At 35.4% G+C, this 19,831-nt stretch overlaps 1 protein-coding gene across 2 annotated transcripts; it reads left to right on the top strand.

Annotated features, from left to right (window-relative positions):
* Window positions 1-1,680: 1,680 nt before the first annotated feature.
* Window positions 1,681-19,436, top strand: LOC307052758 (dual specificity protein kinase CLK4-like; the record flags this gene model as incomplete). 2 transcript variants are annotated; one of them, XM_079703876.1, is made up of 14 exons in its annotated part: window positions 1,730-1,841; window positions 2,609-2,675; window positions 6,668-6,754; window positions 6,935-7,070; window positions 8,121-8,211; window positions 8,611-8,677; window positions 11,621-11,737; window positions 11,830-11,996; window positions 12,202-12,296; window positions 12,547-12,676; window positions 15,444-15,526; window positions 18,324-18,403; window positions 19,123-19,213; window positions 19,296-19,436. In XM_079703876.1, the coding sequence occupies 14 exons, from the start codon at window positions 1,739-1,741 to the stop codon at window positions 19,434-19,436; spliced, it is 1,455 nt and encodes a 484-aa protein (XP_079560002.1). The 2 variants fall into 2 exon arrangements, with proteins under 2 accessions (XP_079560001.1, XP_079560002.1); XM_079703875.1 differs by lacking the exon at window positions 2,609-2,675 and having other exon boundaries at window positions 1,681-1,841.
* Between the last annotated feature and the right edge of the window lie 395 nt (window positions 19,437-19,831).

A 19,831-nucleotide genomic window follows, 5' to 3' on the forward strand; every position in this document is an offset into this window, starting at 1 on the left:
TGGTGGGGAGGGGGACAGCTTCCTAACAGCTGAATTAAATTTAAAGTAATGACCTTGGCTAGAGAAATTAAAACCTTTGGCTCTCCCAAGATGCTTATTTTAATATTTGCATATTGATAACTGTGGTTATTTAAGAATTCTGCCTTGGTGAGCTAGTTATGGCCTACTGATAGTAGAAGGAAAAAACAAAACTGAAGCAGACACACGTGTTTTGCAAAAAATGCATTATAATAATCATAGTAATAAACCTCAGTCATCAGATGTTGTAATTTTGCTTGCTATGATTTAAGAATGCTCAACTAAACAATTTTAAAGAGTTCCTATGTGGTTAAAATATAATTTGGGTAATTGAAGGGTTAGAAGAATTCCACTAGAAATATAATTTTTTGATGGCTTTTCTGATGGTCTTTTGGCTCAGGTTAATTTGTTATGTCATTTATTTCAGTTTCCCATATTCAAATGACTATGTAAATCAGAATGCTCACTTATCAGTTTCCAGTGAGAACCCTGACTAGAGTTTTAGGATTTTTGTTGGACCTAAGAATCAACAAGAGAAGTGAGTTAAAAGATCTAAATATTTGGTGGCTTCGGTCCCTGATGGCATGATACCTACATTTTCTTAGGGAATACCTCCCAGGAGATGCCTCATTTTAAAGTTTTTTAATTCATTTCAAATCTTTCAAATTTTTTACTTGAATTTGTTTGCTTGTTACTGAGTCATTTGGGCTAACTGAAGGAGGTTAACTAAGTTGGGTTTTCTCCATTTTACCTGTTTTCAGCTCCTTGCTGAGTTGTGAACCTCACCTTCTTCAACAGTTTGGACATCACTGTTAAAAACTTAACTGCTTTGTGAAAGAATTAAGATGGGAAGAGGCAGATAGGGATGACATTGTTAGAACACAGATCCTGATCCTGAATGGAGCCTGTGAGGATGTAGATGGAGTCAAGGAATTGTCACAATTATCTGATTTCAGTGTGACCATATTCATCCTTATAGGTTCATTTCTTTAGTCACCCCAGATCTATAACAAATATGCTTAATTTTAAGAATGGTTACAGGATGATCTGAAAATAAACATTCATCTCCTATATTCTATCCCTAAGTGTTTCTCTGACTTCAGTTATTTGTATCACAGTATTTCAACAAAGCTGCATGACACTTGTGATATTTGTTTTAAATTAGTTCACATTTAAAGTTAACATCAATAACTTAATAATTTGATTATATCAATAACTTAAGAGATTAGTAATAATTTACCATAGAAAGAAGGTAATGATAAAAATAAAACCAAAAAAGTTATTAATTTCTAGCTAGATATTGTTGTCTACTGAAGGCTATAAGCCTGAATCCTGACTCTTTTTTTAAAAATGGCAGTTAGCAAGTGTTAGTTGAAGATATGCACCAAGCTGAGAATTTATCCAGAAGAATGGAAAGAAAATGCATTAAGGTCTCACAGTGTTATCATTTAGTACTAGGTGTGTATGCCACTTAGAACCATCTGACATACCAGTGGGATAGTGCCTCCATGCCTTGGGAACCATCACCTACGAAGATTTTAGAACCTGTAGGACCCCATGTGCTGGGGTTTTTCTATTTAATTAATATTAATGTGAAATATTTTATTTACTAAATATAACCATCTGTAAATTCCACAACTCACTTTTCATTTCCATTAACAGATGAGGCATTCCAAAAGAACTCCCTGCCCTGACAGGGATAACAGAGAAAGGTGGGGACATGAAAGCTACAGTGGAAGTCACAAACGGAAGAGGAGATCCCACAGTAGTACACAAGAGAACAGACATTGTAAACCACATCGCCAGCTTAAAGAATCTTATTGGTAAATTACGCTTGAACTAGTACCATTTTAACACTAATAGTTTTAATGACTTGTCATTAGCTTATATAGCTTTCATCTGTCAGATTGTTTTATAAATCAGTCAACAAATACTCATTCAGAAAATATTTACTGAGTGCCTATTATATGGTAGACACTGCTGTGAATAGAACAGAGTTCCTGCTCTCACATATCTGTGTCCATTTGGGAGCTGTAGGAGACAGTTGATGGAGTCCCAGCTGCCAGTAATATAGTTGTGGGAAATGAGACACACGAAAGTTAAGTAAGTGATTAAAGGACCAGTGAGTGCCTTTAACTTGTATGTAGTAGGGAGAGCTGTACATTGGGGCACTTATTTAGGGTTCCACAAATGAGAGCTAATGAAGGGTGGGGAAGAGTTCATCCAGATGAGAAAAATAGCATGTGGTGTGTGAGAATGTTAAAGTGTGTTGGGGATTAGTTGCTTATACTGTATTCTACAGGTTATATTTGTAGATAAGGCCAGTGGATATGTTTGGGATTTTTAGAAGCTTGGCTGTTGTAAGAAGGGCCTCAATAAAAATTTCCAATGGCATGTGTCCTGTTCTGTTGTATTCTTACCAGTGTAAAATTTGGAGGTACTACGTTTATATAGAATTGAAGGAATTTTTCAAGTTCCTAAATGATTAAACAAAGCCTAGGTGAATAGAGTTTCTTTCATTCTGTCCTCCGTTAATTTCCCTTTCTCATTTGTTTTTGTTGGTTCTATGTTTTCTCCTTGTTTTGTGCAGATGTTCCACTGGGACTGTTTGCCAGATTGCTTTCTAAATTAGCCAACTGGGGTTACTTTAAAAAACAGTATGCAATTTTTTTCCTTCTCCATGCCAAAACAGACTTGTTCTGTAGAACAGTGAGCTCGTTGTTAATCAGTGCAGACGAATCATTCTTCACACACTATCATATGGAGGGAAGAGGGAGAATCTATGCCAGGATTTCAGTGAGCTGAGCTAATTAATGTATTATACAAGAATATCTGTACCCTATATTAAGATAACTACAAAATACTCTGTAAGGCTTAATATATAGTACTAACCATTCATGGATTTATTATGCATTGTATGTGTTGAAAGGAAGTGATATGAATGATGAACAGTTATTCATATTCATAATTAACCACATAAAGATGATACTGAGTCAGTGCAATAACCACTAGGCCAATAGTTTCTTCTTTGATATTGGCACCAGAGATGTCTGGTGGTAATTGCTCTCCATAATCTGGAGTAATCTAATAGTCTTTTTCAAGATTCAAAACTTTATAAGAGTGTTTTTTGTAAAATTATTGGAAAAAAAATGAAAAATACAGAAGCATATAAAGAAGGTACTCTTGGTAGGATGCTAGTCCCCCATTTGGATGTAAAGTTATTTCTTCTGAAAAATATCTTTGTATACAAATCTTTGCCTCTGAATATTTCCTGAAAATAGGTTCTAAGAAGGGACAGTTTCAAGTGAAAGGCTGTGAACTCTTATAAGGCTCTTGCTACATATTCACATATTTTTCCACATATTTTTCTAGAAAGTTTGTACCAAGTTACACTCCCTACGACATGCTGTCACCAGTCTTGTGTATTTTGAAATGCCAAGAATAGTGTTTTCTTTTCATTTGAATGTTTAAATTTCTGCTGAATTTGTCCTCTGTCATGTGCTTATTGAACACTTGAATATTTTTTTAATTGAAGTCTAGTTGATTGTGAACATTATTTTTGTATTCTTAGCCTATTTTTTCTATTAAAGCATATTTTTCTTATGATTTATCAGCGCTTTTATTGTATATCAATTATCTTACGTTTTTTCCTATATATTTCAGAGTGTCTTTTCTTTCTGATTTGTAAGTAGCCTGTGAATTGCTCCCTTCCTACAGGCTTAATCAATTAGTTCTACACAGGAAGACTGATGTGGCTGTGAACACTGTGAACACATTTTATATCCTTAAATGTCTTGTTGTAACATAGAGTATCAAGCCTTAAACCAGTGATTCTCAAACTTTAGTGTGAATAGAATCACTTTGGAGGTATGTTTAAAATGCATATTACCAGATTATTCAGTGAGTCTGACCTGGGGTCCAGGGATCTTCATTTTTAAAAATTCAGTATTTTGATACTGTTAATAAACAGACCACCCTTTGAGAAACACCGTTTTAAGCCCTTTAGCCTGGCATGCAAGATTTTGGATGATCTGTTCCCAGCTTATTTATTTGCCTATGTTCCCCTATGTGAAAATTGCTCTTGCTGAAATTGTCTACTTACTGTTTCCTAAGTAACATGTAGACAAACTCATCTCTAAACCATTCTGGCTAAAAGTACTCTATAAATGTAAGATGGTAATATGCCATTTTTCTTTCCTGGCACTTCTTCTACTTCCTACTTTGTCCAAATCCTGATGTCCCTATAAGATGCAACTCTTCCCTTCTTTTTCACAAAATCTTCCCTGACCATTTTAAGCATTTTGAGTTTTTTCTCCTAAGCACTCATATCCAGGCTTTCGGCATTTTCTGCATTGTTGAGTTTTGTTTTATTTTTGTGTGAGTAATCTCAAATTGAACGGTTATTTGTTGGCAGGGATTTTGCCTCATATATTTTTAATCTTCCACAGGACCTATGTGGAAATAAAAACGAATGCCCATAGCCTCATTAGTCTTGGCTGTTTTAAAGAACTACAGTGAAATATTCACTGGACATTCAGTGACTATTTTTAGAAATTCAATCAGTCTGTTCATCCTGTTCACTCTGTCCATATAGCCTTTATAATTCTGTAGACTTTGTTTATATAATCTCTAAGCCTTGGTTGTTGTAGGCTGAAGAGGTCCTCATCTTTTTAGTTTATCCTCATAGTATTACTTCACTCCATGTTTGTTATTCTATAGATTATTTATGGATTATCAGCAGCTCTAATTTCATGCACTAGTCCAGCTAAGGATTATTAGTGTTAGAGTTTTCCGATACTTTTATGGGAAGGATGCCTTACAGAATTAAACAGATGCCCTTTAGAGTAAGGTAATTTCTAGTTTGACGTATTGTAGATCTCTCCCTTAACGGTTCCAAGCAACTGATCAGATCCCTGACTTAGCCCCAGATTTAGACCCTAATATCCTGAGTTGTTTCTCCAATGGCTAGAACTTAAGGCTGACACTGGGGAAAGGGGGTTTCTGCACCACCCCAGCCTGGATTTGATGCCAGCCCTGTTGAGTAGCAGTTTTAGAGATGCTTCTCCTTTATTTTTGCATAAACCAGCCTCCTGAGAAAAAAGAATGACAATGTATTCTGGGAAAAAGAACAAGGTTAGTGAGGGCAGTCTAGTTAACATCTGTCACTCCATTGCTTGTCAGGATTATTTTAGCTGGTGTGTCTGACTGGGCAGGTGTCCCCTCTCTCCCTCAGTGCTCCACGTGCATCCCTCTTGAAGCTTCACACTGTTGAAAAGGATACTCATCCCAGGTAGAGAGGGGGACGGGAAACTGGGCCAATTGACTCTGTCTTTTTCTTTCCATCAAATCAAGGCTGCTTAACTGGAATCCATTGACTTCCCGAGGTCCATGATCTCTGAAATTCCTTGCCAAGTTTTGTTTACGCATTTGTGTGTTTCTTAGGGCAGAGTGTCCATATCTCTCAATTAGATTTTCAAAGGGATCTGTAGATTCAGCAGTTAAGCACTATGGGGCTTACCTGGTGGCGCAGTGGTTGACAGTCCGCATGCTGATGCAGGGGACGCAGGTTCGTGTCCCGGTCCGGGAGGATCCCACATGCCACGGAGCGGCTAGGCCCATGAGCCATGGCTGCTGGGCCTGCGCATCCGGAGCCTGTGCTCCACAACGAGAGAGGCCACAACAGTGAGAGGCCTGCGTACCGCAAAAAAAATAAAAAAATAAAAAAAGGAAGTTAAGCACTATGGCACCACATGATGCTGTTTTCCCTGAATTCTTGTTTATTTCACAAGCAGGAGTGACAGGAAATTCAAAATGCAAAGGGAAGTAGGGGGTTGGGAAATCCTAAGCAAGCAATTACAAGAACCTTTTCTCATTTGAGGGAGATATATTTTAGATATTTTTGGCACATGAAGCAGCCTTCAAAAACTGTGTTGTCTATTTCTCAGAAAGATACAGGAAGCTCGAAATAGAGGAGAGGAGATGGAATAGGTGGTGTGTATAATAATACTGGCACATACAATAGGATTTAGAATGTGCTCTACAACCACGGCAAATCGTTTTCCTTCTAGGGATCTCAGTGTAGTCATCTGTAAAATGAAAGGCCTGAAATATATTTAAGATTCCTTTTAGCTCTAATACACCTTTCGTGAAAGAACTCTGTGTGCCAGAGATACCTAACTTACATTAAGAAGGAAAGGAATCCTGTTTTGCCTGCCTCATGTTGTGTGTGGCTCTGCAAAAAGGAAGAGAGCTTAGTTACAGATGCATATATCATAAGATTGGTGAATTTCAGAAGAGCAGTTTTGTGAATTTTTGGTCTTAACTTTCACCAGAAGGTAAAGGGACACTTAATCAAGTAAACACTGAATATGTTGAATGATTTGACACAAGGTTTGTTCCTTTATAGCAGTATATATTAATAGAGATATATGTACCCATTTGCTTGTTGGTTAAAGTGAAATTATTTAAGTTTTGTGAGTTAAATATAAATTCTAATTCATCAATTTGTATTTTTTTCTTTTATTGAGTTAGCTGTTGAAACCAGGAATTCTTGAGAGCATGTTTTATTTTAACCACGTTAAAATGTGGTTAAACGTTAAAGCGTTCTAGAATGAAGAGAGTAATTTTAAATCCTTTAATGTGTTTGCAGTCATTATTTAGAAGCAAGGTTCTTGAACGAGAGATATTATCGGGACCAGAGATACATTGCTGAATACAGAAATGACTACTGCAAAAGATATGTTCCTAACATTGATGAATACAGAAATGACTACTGCAAAAGATATGTTCCTAACATTGATGAATACAGAAATGACTACTGCAAAAGATATGTTCCTAACATTGATGAATACAGAAATGACTACTGCAAAATATATGTTCCTAACATTGATGAATACAGAAATGACTACTGCAAAAGATATGTTCCTAGACGTTATCACAGAGACGTTGAAAGCAGTTATCGAATCCACTGCAGTAAATCTTCAGTCCGAAGCTGGAGAAGCAGTCCTAAAAGGAAGCGTAATAGACACTGTTCAAGTAATCAGCCACTTTCGGTATGATTGATTTTGTGTTTATTTTGGGTGGATACTTATTTGTGTGTAAAAGCTCTTACTGAGCCAATAAGTTTGAAAAAGTTTATAATACTATATGAATATAATTGTGTTTATATTACTTGAATCCTTAAAGGAAACTTCCAAATTCTTACAACTAATCTGCATTTATTAGTTAGTCCTCATTTGCCCACATTTACTCATTTTCTGCAGACCAGATCATGAGGTTCTTGATTTTAATGTTAAAAATATTTTTATCTTTTATAACATAATCATATGAAAAGGTGAAGCACCCATCTTTTCTTTCATCTTAAACATTTTTTACTTTAAAAGAAACCCCTTTCCCAGTACTTGGAGACGAATGTAGAAAGTTGCACTGGGGATACTTAACCTGTGTATAGCACAATCTGCAATTAGTTCCATTGGAGTTCTGAAAGTGGGTGCTGAAGGGGAAATTATTGTCCAGAAAGCCTGCCCTTTTTTTTTACACTCATGAATCTTCACTTGTTTGCAGTAAACTATGAATTATTATTTTCCTCCCCAAGTTTTCTTCAGTAGAACTATCATTGATTAGATCAAACATTGACATTAGCCTTTATTTTCCCCTTTTATTTTAATAAGTATGTTTAAAAATATTGCTAAGTATCAATTTGGACTAATCTTGACATTTTAAAACATTTTCCTGACAAACTAGACATCTCAACTCACAGCATAGGCTATTTTATAACGAGATTAATAGATCATGACATTGCATTCTTTAAATTTCAGACTTCAATTAAGTCAGTATTTTAGAGACAATTGTGTTGATTTTTCTATTGCCACTTTAAGTATCTTATCTGAAAATCTTGCCATGTTTTTCTTCTGTAACATAAACTGTGTCCTGTGAATTTCTGGGGACTGTATTTGAAATTGCTCCTGCCAACTGTTCGTGACCTGGTTCTTATCTGAATGCCTGAATATCTCGCCGCTGAATGAATTGCGTATTCTGCCCTGAATTCACTCTGCTATATTGATTGGCTGGACGATCTTGGTGCTGCCCACTTACCGTTCCAGAAGAGCCACCAAAGGAAAAGATCCAGGAGTATAGAAGATGATGAAGAGGGTCACCTTATCTGTCAAAGTGGAGACGTTCTAAAAGCAAGATGTATAGAATATTTTTCAACACTTTTTAAACTTTGCAGACAGAATAATCTTTTTAAGAATAGTTTGTCAGCGGGGGGGCTAAAGAACTCTTCATTGCTTTTTTGTTTTGTTTTTTGTGGGTTTGTTTGTCGTTCTTTTGTATTTCTTCTTTTCTATAGAGTTTAAATATTTCTACTCTAAAGTTCCAAATTATTCAGTGGAATTTGAGATTAGAGCAAGAAAGATAGCTCTATCTAAATTATTTTTGTAGCAGCTGAAAATAAAATAATTTGAGTGCTGGAACCTTAATTATGCTTTAATAGAGAGCACTTGAAAAAATTCCACACTTAAGCATTCATTATTTGAATAACTGATAATTTGTACTCATGTACTTACACTTCTTTCTCCCCCCTCACTTTAGATGAAATCGTGAACACTTTGGGACAAGGGACCTTTGGCAGAGTTGTAGAGTGCATTGATCATGGCATGTAAGTTTGTTGTTGTTCTTTTTTGAACATTCTGATATTTTTGGTGGAGAAGGATCCATAATTTAGATGAAATGGAATTTAAGTGGTAGCTATGTGTTTTCCTGGGAGGTATAAGTATTCAAAAGTTCTTGAACTGTGTATGATTTATTTACCATAAGTATGGATTTTGACCAAGAATGCTGAAAATTTTTATCAGATGGAGTGTATTGAAATTAATGTCAGTGTTCAAGTGAAGACTTTCCCAGAACTTAGGTCCTTAGCATTCTATAAGAGATTTGGGGTGCTTTACCCTACTTTTGAATTGCAGAGACAATAAATTAGCATGTCTAATCTTCTTGGTTCAAAAACTTTTATTTCCAAAGGATAATATTTGCACGTTAGGGTTAGCTTCTCAAACTATAAATAAATTATATTACTTGAAGCCTACAGAATAAAGTCCAGATTCTTTAATGAGTTATACTAAACTTTTTGTTATTTGACCCTCTCTGCTTCATTTTCATGTTTTCCTCTAGGATCTCTATTCTGCGGTTGCAAATTGTTTTGTAAGTGAACGTCTTAAAACAGTTTAGTGGAAACTGCACGTTTCTAAATTGACATCTAAACTTTTCATCATAAAATAGTTGAGGATGTAATTTCCAGCTTATTGTAAATGGTGATTTTTTAAAAAAAACATATCTCTCTTTCTAAATATGTTTGGGGGAATCTAAATACAACAGCTTGATACCTCCTGTCATCCATGAACAAACTTTTCTTGAATACTTAGAAATGCTTTATCTTGAACTTAACTTTTACTTCACTTTTCATAAAGAATATTATCCTAAATGTCTTTTATTATCACCCTTTCCTCTCTATGACAAAAATGTGAACATAAAGTAAAATTTTAAGATATTTTGAAATACTTTGACTTAGGAAAGTTGCTAAGAATTCCCATCTATTCTTCACCCAGATTCCACAAATGTTAACATTTTACAGTGTTTAATCATTCTCTATATTTACATGTTATATGTATTTTCAAGTTTTGCCAGCTTATCTACAACCTGATTCACATTTTACTAGTTGTCCCATTTGGGTCTTTTAAAAATTTCTTGAGGTTCCAAGACTTGAGTATTTGAGATATTCCAATGAATAGTATTCAATTGATCAAGTACAAATCTGTTACAAATTTTGATACTTATTAGACCTAAAACATACAATGTAATTGAAAATATATCTTTTATTGAGATGGTTGGGGCCTTTAAAAAATGAGTTCATGTGTCCATAGATAAATCTTACTGTTTTAACATGAAGTTTCCATTTTTCTTTTTTTTTTAATTGACAAGTAATATGAAAGCTTATAAGTTTAAGGTGTATAACGTTGGTTTGAAACATGTATATACTGCAATATGATTACTATAGTAGCATTAGCTAACACCATTATCCATTTTTCATTTTTATAGCTATTAGAACTGTTCATTTTTATAGCTTATTAGCAGTTAGAAAACTTGTCCATATGATGAAATAGATGAGACTAAAAGAAGTTTTGTCACAGCAGTTTTATAGTAATTCTTTTAAGACTTGAGATATATGCTATACATCATAGGGAGATAAATCATTAAAAATTTATTTTGATGATTATATATCAGCCCACAACTTCATTGGGACCTTGTCAAAAGAAATGAGTTCAGAATAGGTTTGCTATCCAGCCACTAGAAAAATTTTTGCCTCAAAGATTTTTTTTTCTTTTTTATAAGCAGCCTAGGTCACAAAACTTGCCATATTAATTTCACGTGCATGGGGTTCTCTTTTGTAATGTGGGAAGGCCATAGTGAAAAATGCAGGGTTGACTGCTGGCTTGTATTCAAGAAGATCAGGTTTAGAAAAGAGGACAGAAGGAAGCTGAAGTTTTGGAAATCCTCTTCCTCAGAATCATTTACGGCTTTTTTTTTTGGCCGTGCCACGTGGCTTGCGGGATCTCAGCTCCCCGACCAGGGATTGAACCTGGGCCCACGGCAGTGAAAGCTCATGTCGTAAACCACTGGACCACCAGGGAATTCCCTCTGTACTTTTTAGGAAGTACTACAGATGCCCCGGTCTTAAACACGCTGCCCTACATTGTTGCTATTTATACCTATTCGCATCAGTGAATGCACTAAACATTTTTTTGGCTTGATGACTTATTGATGGTGTCTCCTTTGCCAGAATTATCTAACAAACTGATAGTTGTCTTTCTTCTCTGAAGAAGTCTGAGCTCCCCTAACTCTGATGGTTAGGTTCTTTCTTCTCCCTATTCCTTATACCAGGCACTTCTAAACTTATGATAAGTTGTTCAAGTGTCTGTCTTTTCCATTAGACTGTGAGGTACATGGGACAAGCTCTTTTTAACAGTGATTCCAATGCAACATCTGGCACACTCGGTCTAGCCTGGTGAATGAGTGAATGTTTTCAGCAGTAGTATGTTCAAGGTTTATATTTTTATCCTTTTTTAAAAAAAACTACTTATAAAATCTAGGTAAATTTAAACTTTTGGAAACAAACATTAACGTTCATAAGTATTAAGAGAAATCATCACTCTGTATAATGTATATTTTGTCAAAATGTTTTGAAAAAATGTTTATAGATCTGCTATAATATACCCTGAAAGATTATTTTAGGAAAATAGCGTAGAGTGATTGGTACTTAACAAGATGATGCTTTAGAGCAGGGGTCCCCAACCCCTGGGCCGTGGACTGGTAGGAACTGGGCCTAACAGCAGGAGGTGAGCAGTGGGAGAGCGAGTGAAACTTCATCTGCTGCTCCCCATAGCTTGCATTACCACCTGAACCATCACACCCTCCCCCCAACCATGGAAAACTTGTCTTCCATGAAAACGGTCCCTGGTGCCAAAAAGGTTGGGGACAGCTGCTTTAGAGGTTACATGTCTTCAACGCCCTTCTGTACATTTACCATTTTCATTTTGTTTTTAAGGGGTGGCGTACATGTAGCAGTGAAAATCATAAAAAATATGGGACGATATCATGAAGCAGCTCATTCAGAAATCGATGTATTAGAGCATTTAAATAGTACTGATCCCAATAATGTCTTGTAAGTAATAAACTTGGAACTGTGATCCATTATGTTACATGAAATAATCAGAATCCTGTGAACTGAATTATTTTTATTCTGATCTGTTTTAGCCGATGTGTCCAAATGCTAGAATGGTTTGATCATCATGGTCATATTTGTATTGTGTTCGAACTCCTGGGACTTAGTACCTATGATTTCATTAAAGAAAATAGCTTTCTGCCATTTCAAATTGACCATATCAGGCAAATGGCATATCAGATCTGTCAGTCAATAAATTGTAAGTGTACTTGTTAAATTTTTAAATACCAGTAAATTAAAGGTTTTATTGGACAAGCAACATATCAAACCATTGTCACTAAAAATGCACGTTGCAATAAAGATGAAAGCACTTTTGATCCCTACCTCTACTACTAATTCTCCTTTCCCCCGGTACAGATTAAATTTGTAAGTGAAACTAATAATGTCTTTTGGTTCTTTTGTAGTTTTGCATCATAATAAATTAACCCATACAGATCTGAAGCCTGAAAATATTTTATTTGTGGAGTCTGACTATGTAGTCAAGTATAATTCAACAATGGTAAGTTACACTTGTTTGAATTTTGGTAGTTGTCTTGAAAATTAATTTAGCTTGGTGATCCTTGGATGAGGAATTTTACCTTTGAGACTTATTATATCCTGACGTTTAACCCAATAAGGGTAATCCTTTGCCTTTCTCATGGGTTTATTTTGAAAATCAAAAAGAGAATTCATGTGCAAGCCTTTTGGATAGTGCTATAAAATATTTCATATCTTTATTGATCTTTGTGTTTACTTAACTGTATCTCTAGAAATGTGATGAACGCACACTGAAAAACACAGATATCAAAATTGTTGACTTAGGAAGTGCAACATACGATGATGAACATCATAGCACTTTGGTATCTACACGGCAGTACAGAGCTCCAGAGGTCATTTTGGGTTAGTAGATACCAGACTTCCTGATATTTTAATTGAAAAAGAGATTTTTTGTTCTCTATAGCTTTTATTGGGGGGCAGGTAGTTGAGGGATAGCTGTAATTTTCTTAGCAGTGTACAGAAAATGTTTTCTGTTTTCATAAAAGCTGTCTGGACATTGCTATAAATATTTTTCCTTAGTGGGAAAAATGTGATATCATCTGTGAAGATATTCCAGGTGGTGGTTCTTTTTGAACAAGTCAGTCTTACAAGATCATAAGAGAACAAGCTGTATTGGCTAAGTACATGACAGCAGTGTGATTTTGAAGCAATGCGGGCACCTCTTTTCGTCTCATCACAAAGCATGGTGCTGGTGAAAATGCTAAAGGTTTGGCTGGCAGACATCTAGATGTAGGGTGGATGGAGGTTAAGAGGAGAAGAAAGAGGGGCTAGTCTAAGAGGAGAGCTTCTTTGATCATCTTTGACATGGGAAATTAGTTAAGGTGCAGGGTTTTTCAATATTAATAAAAGGGAACTCAGTGAGGGAGAGCGCATCTTATGCCTCAAAATTTAAAAGTTCGAGACCGAGTCATGTTGATAGAGCAAGGAAGTCAGAGATGGATTTGGGGGCTTGGAGACAGTGGGAAAAATTCAGATCAGGTGATATTGGGAGATAGTTAAATGGTATAAGCATATTACTTTGCCAAAAGTAAGTTTCAACCGAGGTTGGATAGTAAAACATCTTTGTGGAATCAGTCTTTTCCACTTTTTACCTTTTATCTAAGAGGACTTGGTAGTTGAGAATATGAGTGTGAAAGCAAACTAATGATGTTTACGTAGAGTAAAGAATTAGTAAAAGGGGCAGGAAATTAAGAATAGTATGTAGTGCTGGCTAGTAGAACTTTCCATGATGATAGAAATGTTGTATATCTGCACTATGCAACATGGTAGCCATTAGTAGCCACACATAGACTACTGTGTAATTTCAGTATAGCCAGTGTGACTGAGGAACTGAATTTTAAATTAATTAAACCTTTAGATTTAAATAATCACATGTGGCTAGTGGCTACCACATAGGATAGCACAGGTTTGGAGCTCATCTTTGAGATTGATGTTACTAGGATTTCTGCTTAGTATGGTCTGAAAGAAGCTGCTGTGTTGCAGTAGTTTAGAAAGTGTATTCATGGTTGAGGACTGAAGGCTGCAATGAAGGTAAAAGAAAAGAGTGTGGGAAGAGATTGTAGACAGAGAGGTATTTTCAGAGCTTAAAAAGAGATAACTTGCTGTGTTTTATCAATTTTAAGAAGAAGATTTTTCTCCACATTTTAACATGTGAGGAAACATAAGACAAAACGGCATTTTTTCTTGGTTATTGTTTCATAAAACAGTGGTGTATCTTACAGTTAGTTAATGGCCTCCTCCTAGATTGCGTAAGATACAGTGATTCTTAGTAATAATACAGTCCCATGTGTGGCCAGGCTGGGGATAGTTGATATAAATCTGAAATTGGGGTTATTGGTCTTGAGGAAAAGAAATGAACAGATGGGAAGATTAGAAGGGTTCTTTGTGTGTTTGTGAAGTGTTACTCCTGAGGATTAAGGCAGAATTAGGTTGAAGAGGAAGATGTTGTCAGGTGCCACCACTGAGGAGGGCAGTTGGTCTCATGTGTTGGGTGTTGGTAGTAAACAGAAGTTGGTAAAAGTGAATGATGTGAAATTCCAAAGAGTATGAGAGCTGCGCCATAAGAGAATGAGGTAGTTTACAGTCACTTGGGAGAAAGCTGGACTGGGAGACAGGAGTGGCTGGAAAAGAAAACTTTCATCTTAGATCCAAGCTCTATCATTTGCAGATTTTGTTTGTGTTACTGTAAGTAGAAACCATGCTCCATTCTCCTTTTGTTCAAGTGATAAGTACGATGAGGGTTAACAAAAATGGCTAAATCATAGTCAAGTTCCTTGAATATATTGTTTCTTCCTTTGTCTTTAAATTCAGTAATGTTACTGAAAGTAATTGAAATGTCTTTTAAAGTAGGTTTTATTTGGACATTATTTTTTTATTAAAAACTTAATCTTTAAAAGTTTAAAACATCTGTAGGTTTTAGGTTTTAGGTTTACTCTTTTCCTTTCTAGCTAGATATAGACTTAAGGCTAGGTGTTTTTTTCTTTTCTGAATAATGTTACTATTGAGAATTCTGAAGGAGAAAATATATGATCATGTATAGACAACCTGAAAGTACATATATAGATACCTCTCTATGTGAACTTTAAATATCTGTATAATTCTGCTTATGGGTGACACTGCTTATAATATCCATTATAATTCTTACATAATTTATGTGACACTACTATTTCTTTTAATGGAAGAAATAAACTCAGATATCAAGCTGATGGTAATTGATAAGGGGTTAGTAATTACACTCTGAGAATAATTATTGACCTATGTTTGCACTAATAAAATGTAAAATTTCATAGAACAACCGTTAAGTGGGTATAACAGTGCTCCTCATTGCACAAGCAATTCAGAGACTATGGAATATTTGCTAACCCCTCTTACTTTCCATAAAATGCCTCCTCCCCCAGGTTAAAATACTGTAATTTGACACAAGGATATGGAGGACTCTGAAAGCATACTGAATAATGTTTGGTATAAAACTAAAAATGTAAACCCTGAATTTACTATCATATTCTCCTAAATGGGCTATATAAAGAGAGCACCCACATAGGAAAAGATATTGTGTATTGGCAGTTAAAAATTGTTGCATAATAAAATGTTTGGTTTTGTTTTTAAATAGCTTTAGGTTGGTCTCAGCCATGTGATGTTTGGAGCATAGGTTGCATTCTTATTGAATATTACCTTGGTTTCACAGTCTTTCAGGTATGTGTTTAGTAAATGTTACTTACTGATTCATAATGAGCTTTAATGTTAAAGGCATGTTAAAGTTTTGGTTTCCATATTGGAAAGTTGCCATAGTGTCATTATTCTTAAGATGTAAACTTACATGTGCAAAATAGTCATCCTTCTCTAAAACCATAGTTGAATGAAATACTCTCAGTGAATGGTCATAATTCATTCTGCATGTGGAGCTTTTAAACACATGGTTCATATTGACTTCATATGATCCATTTTATTGTGATGCTCCTTCAAAATTTACATTAGTGTTACTATGGTCAGTTTTAATTCAGCTCTGGTTACGTTGCACTTTTATTAAAAGAATTCAGAAACAGTAAGTTGTATTAAGCATGTATGACACCCTAGGCACATTTCTAAGCACTGTGTGTATAAAAATGAAAAGACAGCATCTCTCTCCTCAAGGAAGACATACACAGGATAGACATGGGAAAACGTACAGTACAATGTGATACTTGCTATAATGGAACAATGTAGAAGGGAACCCAGAAAAGGTGAACGGTTAAGTTTCCTTCGAGAAGGCATCACTGAGGAGTAGGGAGTTTAATCCAAGCTATAAGGAAGAGTAAGAGTTTGTCAGAAAACTATTGTGTGTGATGGCCATATCAGGAAGAAATGGTATTCATAAATGCAAGAGGCATAAAGGAATCTACTCTAGTTGAGGAAGGATGAATAGTGCTGCCGGAGTGTCTTGGATAAATAGGAAAATGGTGTCAGTAGGCAAGTACTGATTCATAGTGGACTTGTTTGCCATAGAAAGATATTTGTTTTATCCTAGGAGTCAGTGGTTTCCAAATGTAGACTGGTCTAAAATGAAAATGATTTTGTAGGGTTGCCGTTCTGGCTTTCATTTAGAAATTATCTCTCCTGTTTTTTTTGGTATTAAAATGTTTTTCTATGAAATGATAATAGTTATTGGCTTACTTGGCAGAACAAAAAGGAGAAAATGTTATTTAGGTCTCTACTTGTTTTCCTCATAATTTTGCTTATGTCGGAAAACTAATAGTCTTGAAAGCTTCAAGTGGTGTAACCATTGGAGAACTTTAAGAGGGTTGTGATTTGATCAAGGTGTGTTGTTGGATGGGGTGAGGGTGGTTAGGAAGTTCCTGGCTAATACTGTGAAGGTTGCTTTGAGGTTATGGCAATGCACGATGAGGAGGGAGGAAGCTGTGATGAATTATAAGTCACTTAGGTGGCTGTTGCAGAATATATGTGTTCACTGCTATGGGGCACCTCACCAAACTTCTGTCTACTCCGTAGAGATCTGTTAAAAGTACTCTGAGTTTGTAGACAAGTTTGATATCTAGAACATAGCTGTCGGACATTTCTAGGGGGTGGTGTCTGGTTTTGTGGTAGTAAGCTATAGGGTCAAGGAAAAAGTTGAGCACAGTGCATGCTTTCTTCATTCTGACACATATAAAATCCTTCAGATGGTTTTATGATTGTAAATCATTCTGAGATCTTAAGCGTCGATTATAAACTTTGGTTTGAGATGTGGTTTATATTTTAATTCCACCCTCCAAAATAGTCTTCAACTAAGGAACTTTTTGAAGATAATGGAGCTTGTATTATTTATTCCTGTCATGACTTAAGAACATTTTGAAAGCAGTGTGCTAGGCACAGTAGTTAATGGATTTAAAAAGCATTGCACATAGACTCTGCTCTTCAGAGCAAGGATTGGCAAACTATATCCTATCTGATGCCTGCTTTAAAAAATGCAAAAGAATATGTGGTGGAGACCATCTGTGACCATCCAAGCCTAAAATATTTACTATCTGGTCCTTTACAGAAGAAGTTTGCCAGCCTCTGCTTAGGAGTGTACCATTTAGTTTAACAATTTATTCTACTTTAGCCAAAGCTCTGTTACTGTGTAATTTAAGAATATGAGTTTTGACTTGGGTTCACAGCTCAGGTTTCCTCATTGATGAGCTGTATGAGCTTGAGCTAGTATCTTAACCTCTTTGAAAGTTATGTTCCCACAAGGTTGTTGTAAGAATTATTGGGACTGTATTTTTATTGTCTAGGATTAGTGTTAGAAAGTTGCTATCCATTGGGTAATGGAGGTTAGTTAAGCAACCGATAAAATGAGTAGCCAGGTTTTTGGTAATCTTCCCAGTCATCCCTCAGTTAAACGGTGCAAGTAATACAAATAAGGAAAAAGTGTACTGTTTTACATTAAACAACTTATTCGAACATTGTAAATCAAATGTACTTCAGTAAAATATACTTAAAAAGTTGTTCCTCAATCAGCTATACAGACCTTACCAATTCATTTCAGAAATCAGACATTCAGTGTAGCTCATTCAGTTTTATTCCATCTTTGAAGTAGAGTGTAATATAAATTGTATAGCTGTCTAATCTAGTCCTTTTATGGAAACACTATATTCTTTTTTTTCTTAACATTTATTTATTTACTTTTTTTTTTGGGTTGCATTGGGTCTTCATTCCAGCACGTGGGCTTCTCTCTCGTTGCGGTACATGGGTTTTCTCTCTCCACTTGTGGTGTGCGGGTTCCAGAGTGTGTGGGCTCTGTAGTTTGTGGCTCGCGGGCTCTCTTGTTGTGGTGGGCAGGCTTAGTTGCCCCGCAGCGTGTGGGATCTTAGTTCCCCGACCAGGGAGCGAACCCACGTCCCCCACATTGGAAGGTGTATTCTCTACCACTGGACCACCAGGGAAGTCCCGGAAACACTGTTTTCTTGTGTTTTCCTTTTATGTGCATGTAGGGAAATGGAAAGTGCTAAGTTTCTTTTTCCTATTTTTTTAGACTCATCATAGTAAAAAACACCTGGCAATGATGGAACGTATATTAGGACCCATACCAACACACATGATTCAGAAAACAAGGTATGCTTTTTAAGATTAAAGTCCTTATTGGGTACATGCAGTGGCCTATATTCAAACTATAGAAAACCCATCTTTGTTGTTATTGCTTATTCCAAAGACTGTAGATTTTGAATTTTTTTTCATGAAGTCAAGTTTTTGAAAAGTAATGCAATATTTACTTTGTGATCCAGTAAATAAAGTGGTGTTTTTATACTCAAGTTAACCTTTGCATAAATGTTTTCCTAGGTTGATTTAAAAATAATACATAGAGTAGTAAAAAGAGCTTGATTTTGGAGTCCTATCTAAATTTGAATTCCAGACTGTTGCAAACCACATGTACGTCTTTGGACAAGAATAGTATAAGTGGTTTCAAAACATAGCTTCACTGCAGAAGTCATCCAGGGAATTGTTAAAGATTTCTAGCCCCATTCCAGATCTAGTGAAATCAGAATTTACAGGAATGGATCTAGGAACCTCTGTTTTGGAAGCTGGCATTGTTTCACATATGGTTCAACTTAGGTGGGATACTAAAATTTCAGAGGGTACAAGATTAGGAAAAATACCATATAAGGTATCCGATATAATATTGCTGAGATTTTTATAAATTATATGTTTATGTATATATAGAGAGATGTCTATGGTTCCATCTTTTCCCCCAATCCCCTGGTTGGGGCAGGGTAAAAATGTGAGTTTTGGGGGTTTTTTTCTTAAAATTTAATCCATACTTCTCTTTCCTATAGGAAACAGAAGTATTTTCATCATAATCAGCTAGATTGGGAGGAACATAGTTCTGCTGGTAGATATGTTACGAGACGCTGCAAACCATTAAAGGTAAAACAAAAAAAAAACAAAAAAAAACCTGTTTTAACTATTTTTTATTGTCTTTCTTAAACAAAGTCATTTTTCCCCTCAGGAATTTATGCTCTGTCATGATGAAGAACATGAGAAACTGTTTGACCTGATTCAAAGAATGTTAGAATATGATCCAGTGAAAAGAATTACCTTGGATGAAGCATTGCAGCATCCTTTCTTTGACTTATTAAAAAAGAAATAAAATGGAAATCAGTGGTCTTACTATACTTCTCTAGAAGAGATTATTTAAGACTGTGTCAGTCAACTCTAAACATTCTAATATTTTTATAAACCTTAAATTATTTTGTACAGTTAAGTGTAAATGCTGTATGTTTTGTATCAATCGCATAATTATCTTGTTAAGCAAATATGGTCTTGATAATGAATGAAATATAAAAGCTAAATTTTCCTTTTTTGAGATTAATTACCATTTTTAAAGACCTTTGGAATATCGTTTGTGTCCAGTGATTGATCTTGCCTTTTTGTACATGGAGGTTGACTCTTGGAAGTGATTTTTGTGTTTTGTTTTTTGTTTTTTTTGAGTAAAAGCAAATCTTGACTACTTCATTTTTAAATGAATATTCTTTATTTACCTCA

Source organism: Hyperoodon ampullatus (assembly GCF_949752795.1).
Source record: "Hyperoodon ampullatus genome assembly, chromosome: 4".
Lineage (NCBI taxonomy): Eukaryota > Metazoa > Chordata > Mammalia > Artiodactyla > Ziphiidae > Hyperoodon > Hyperoodon ampullatus.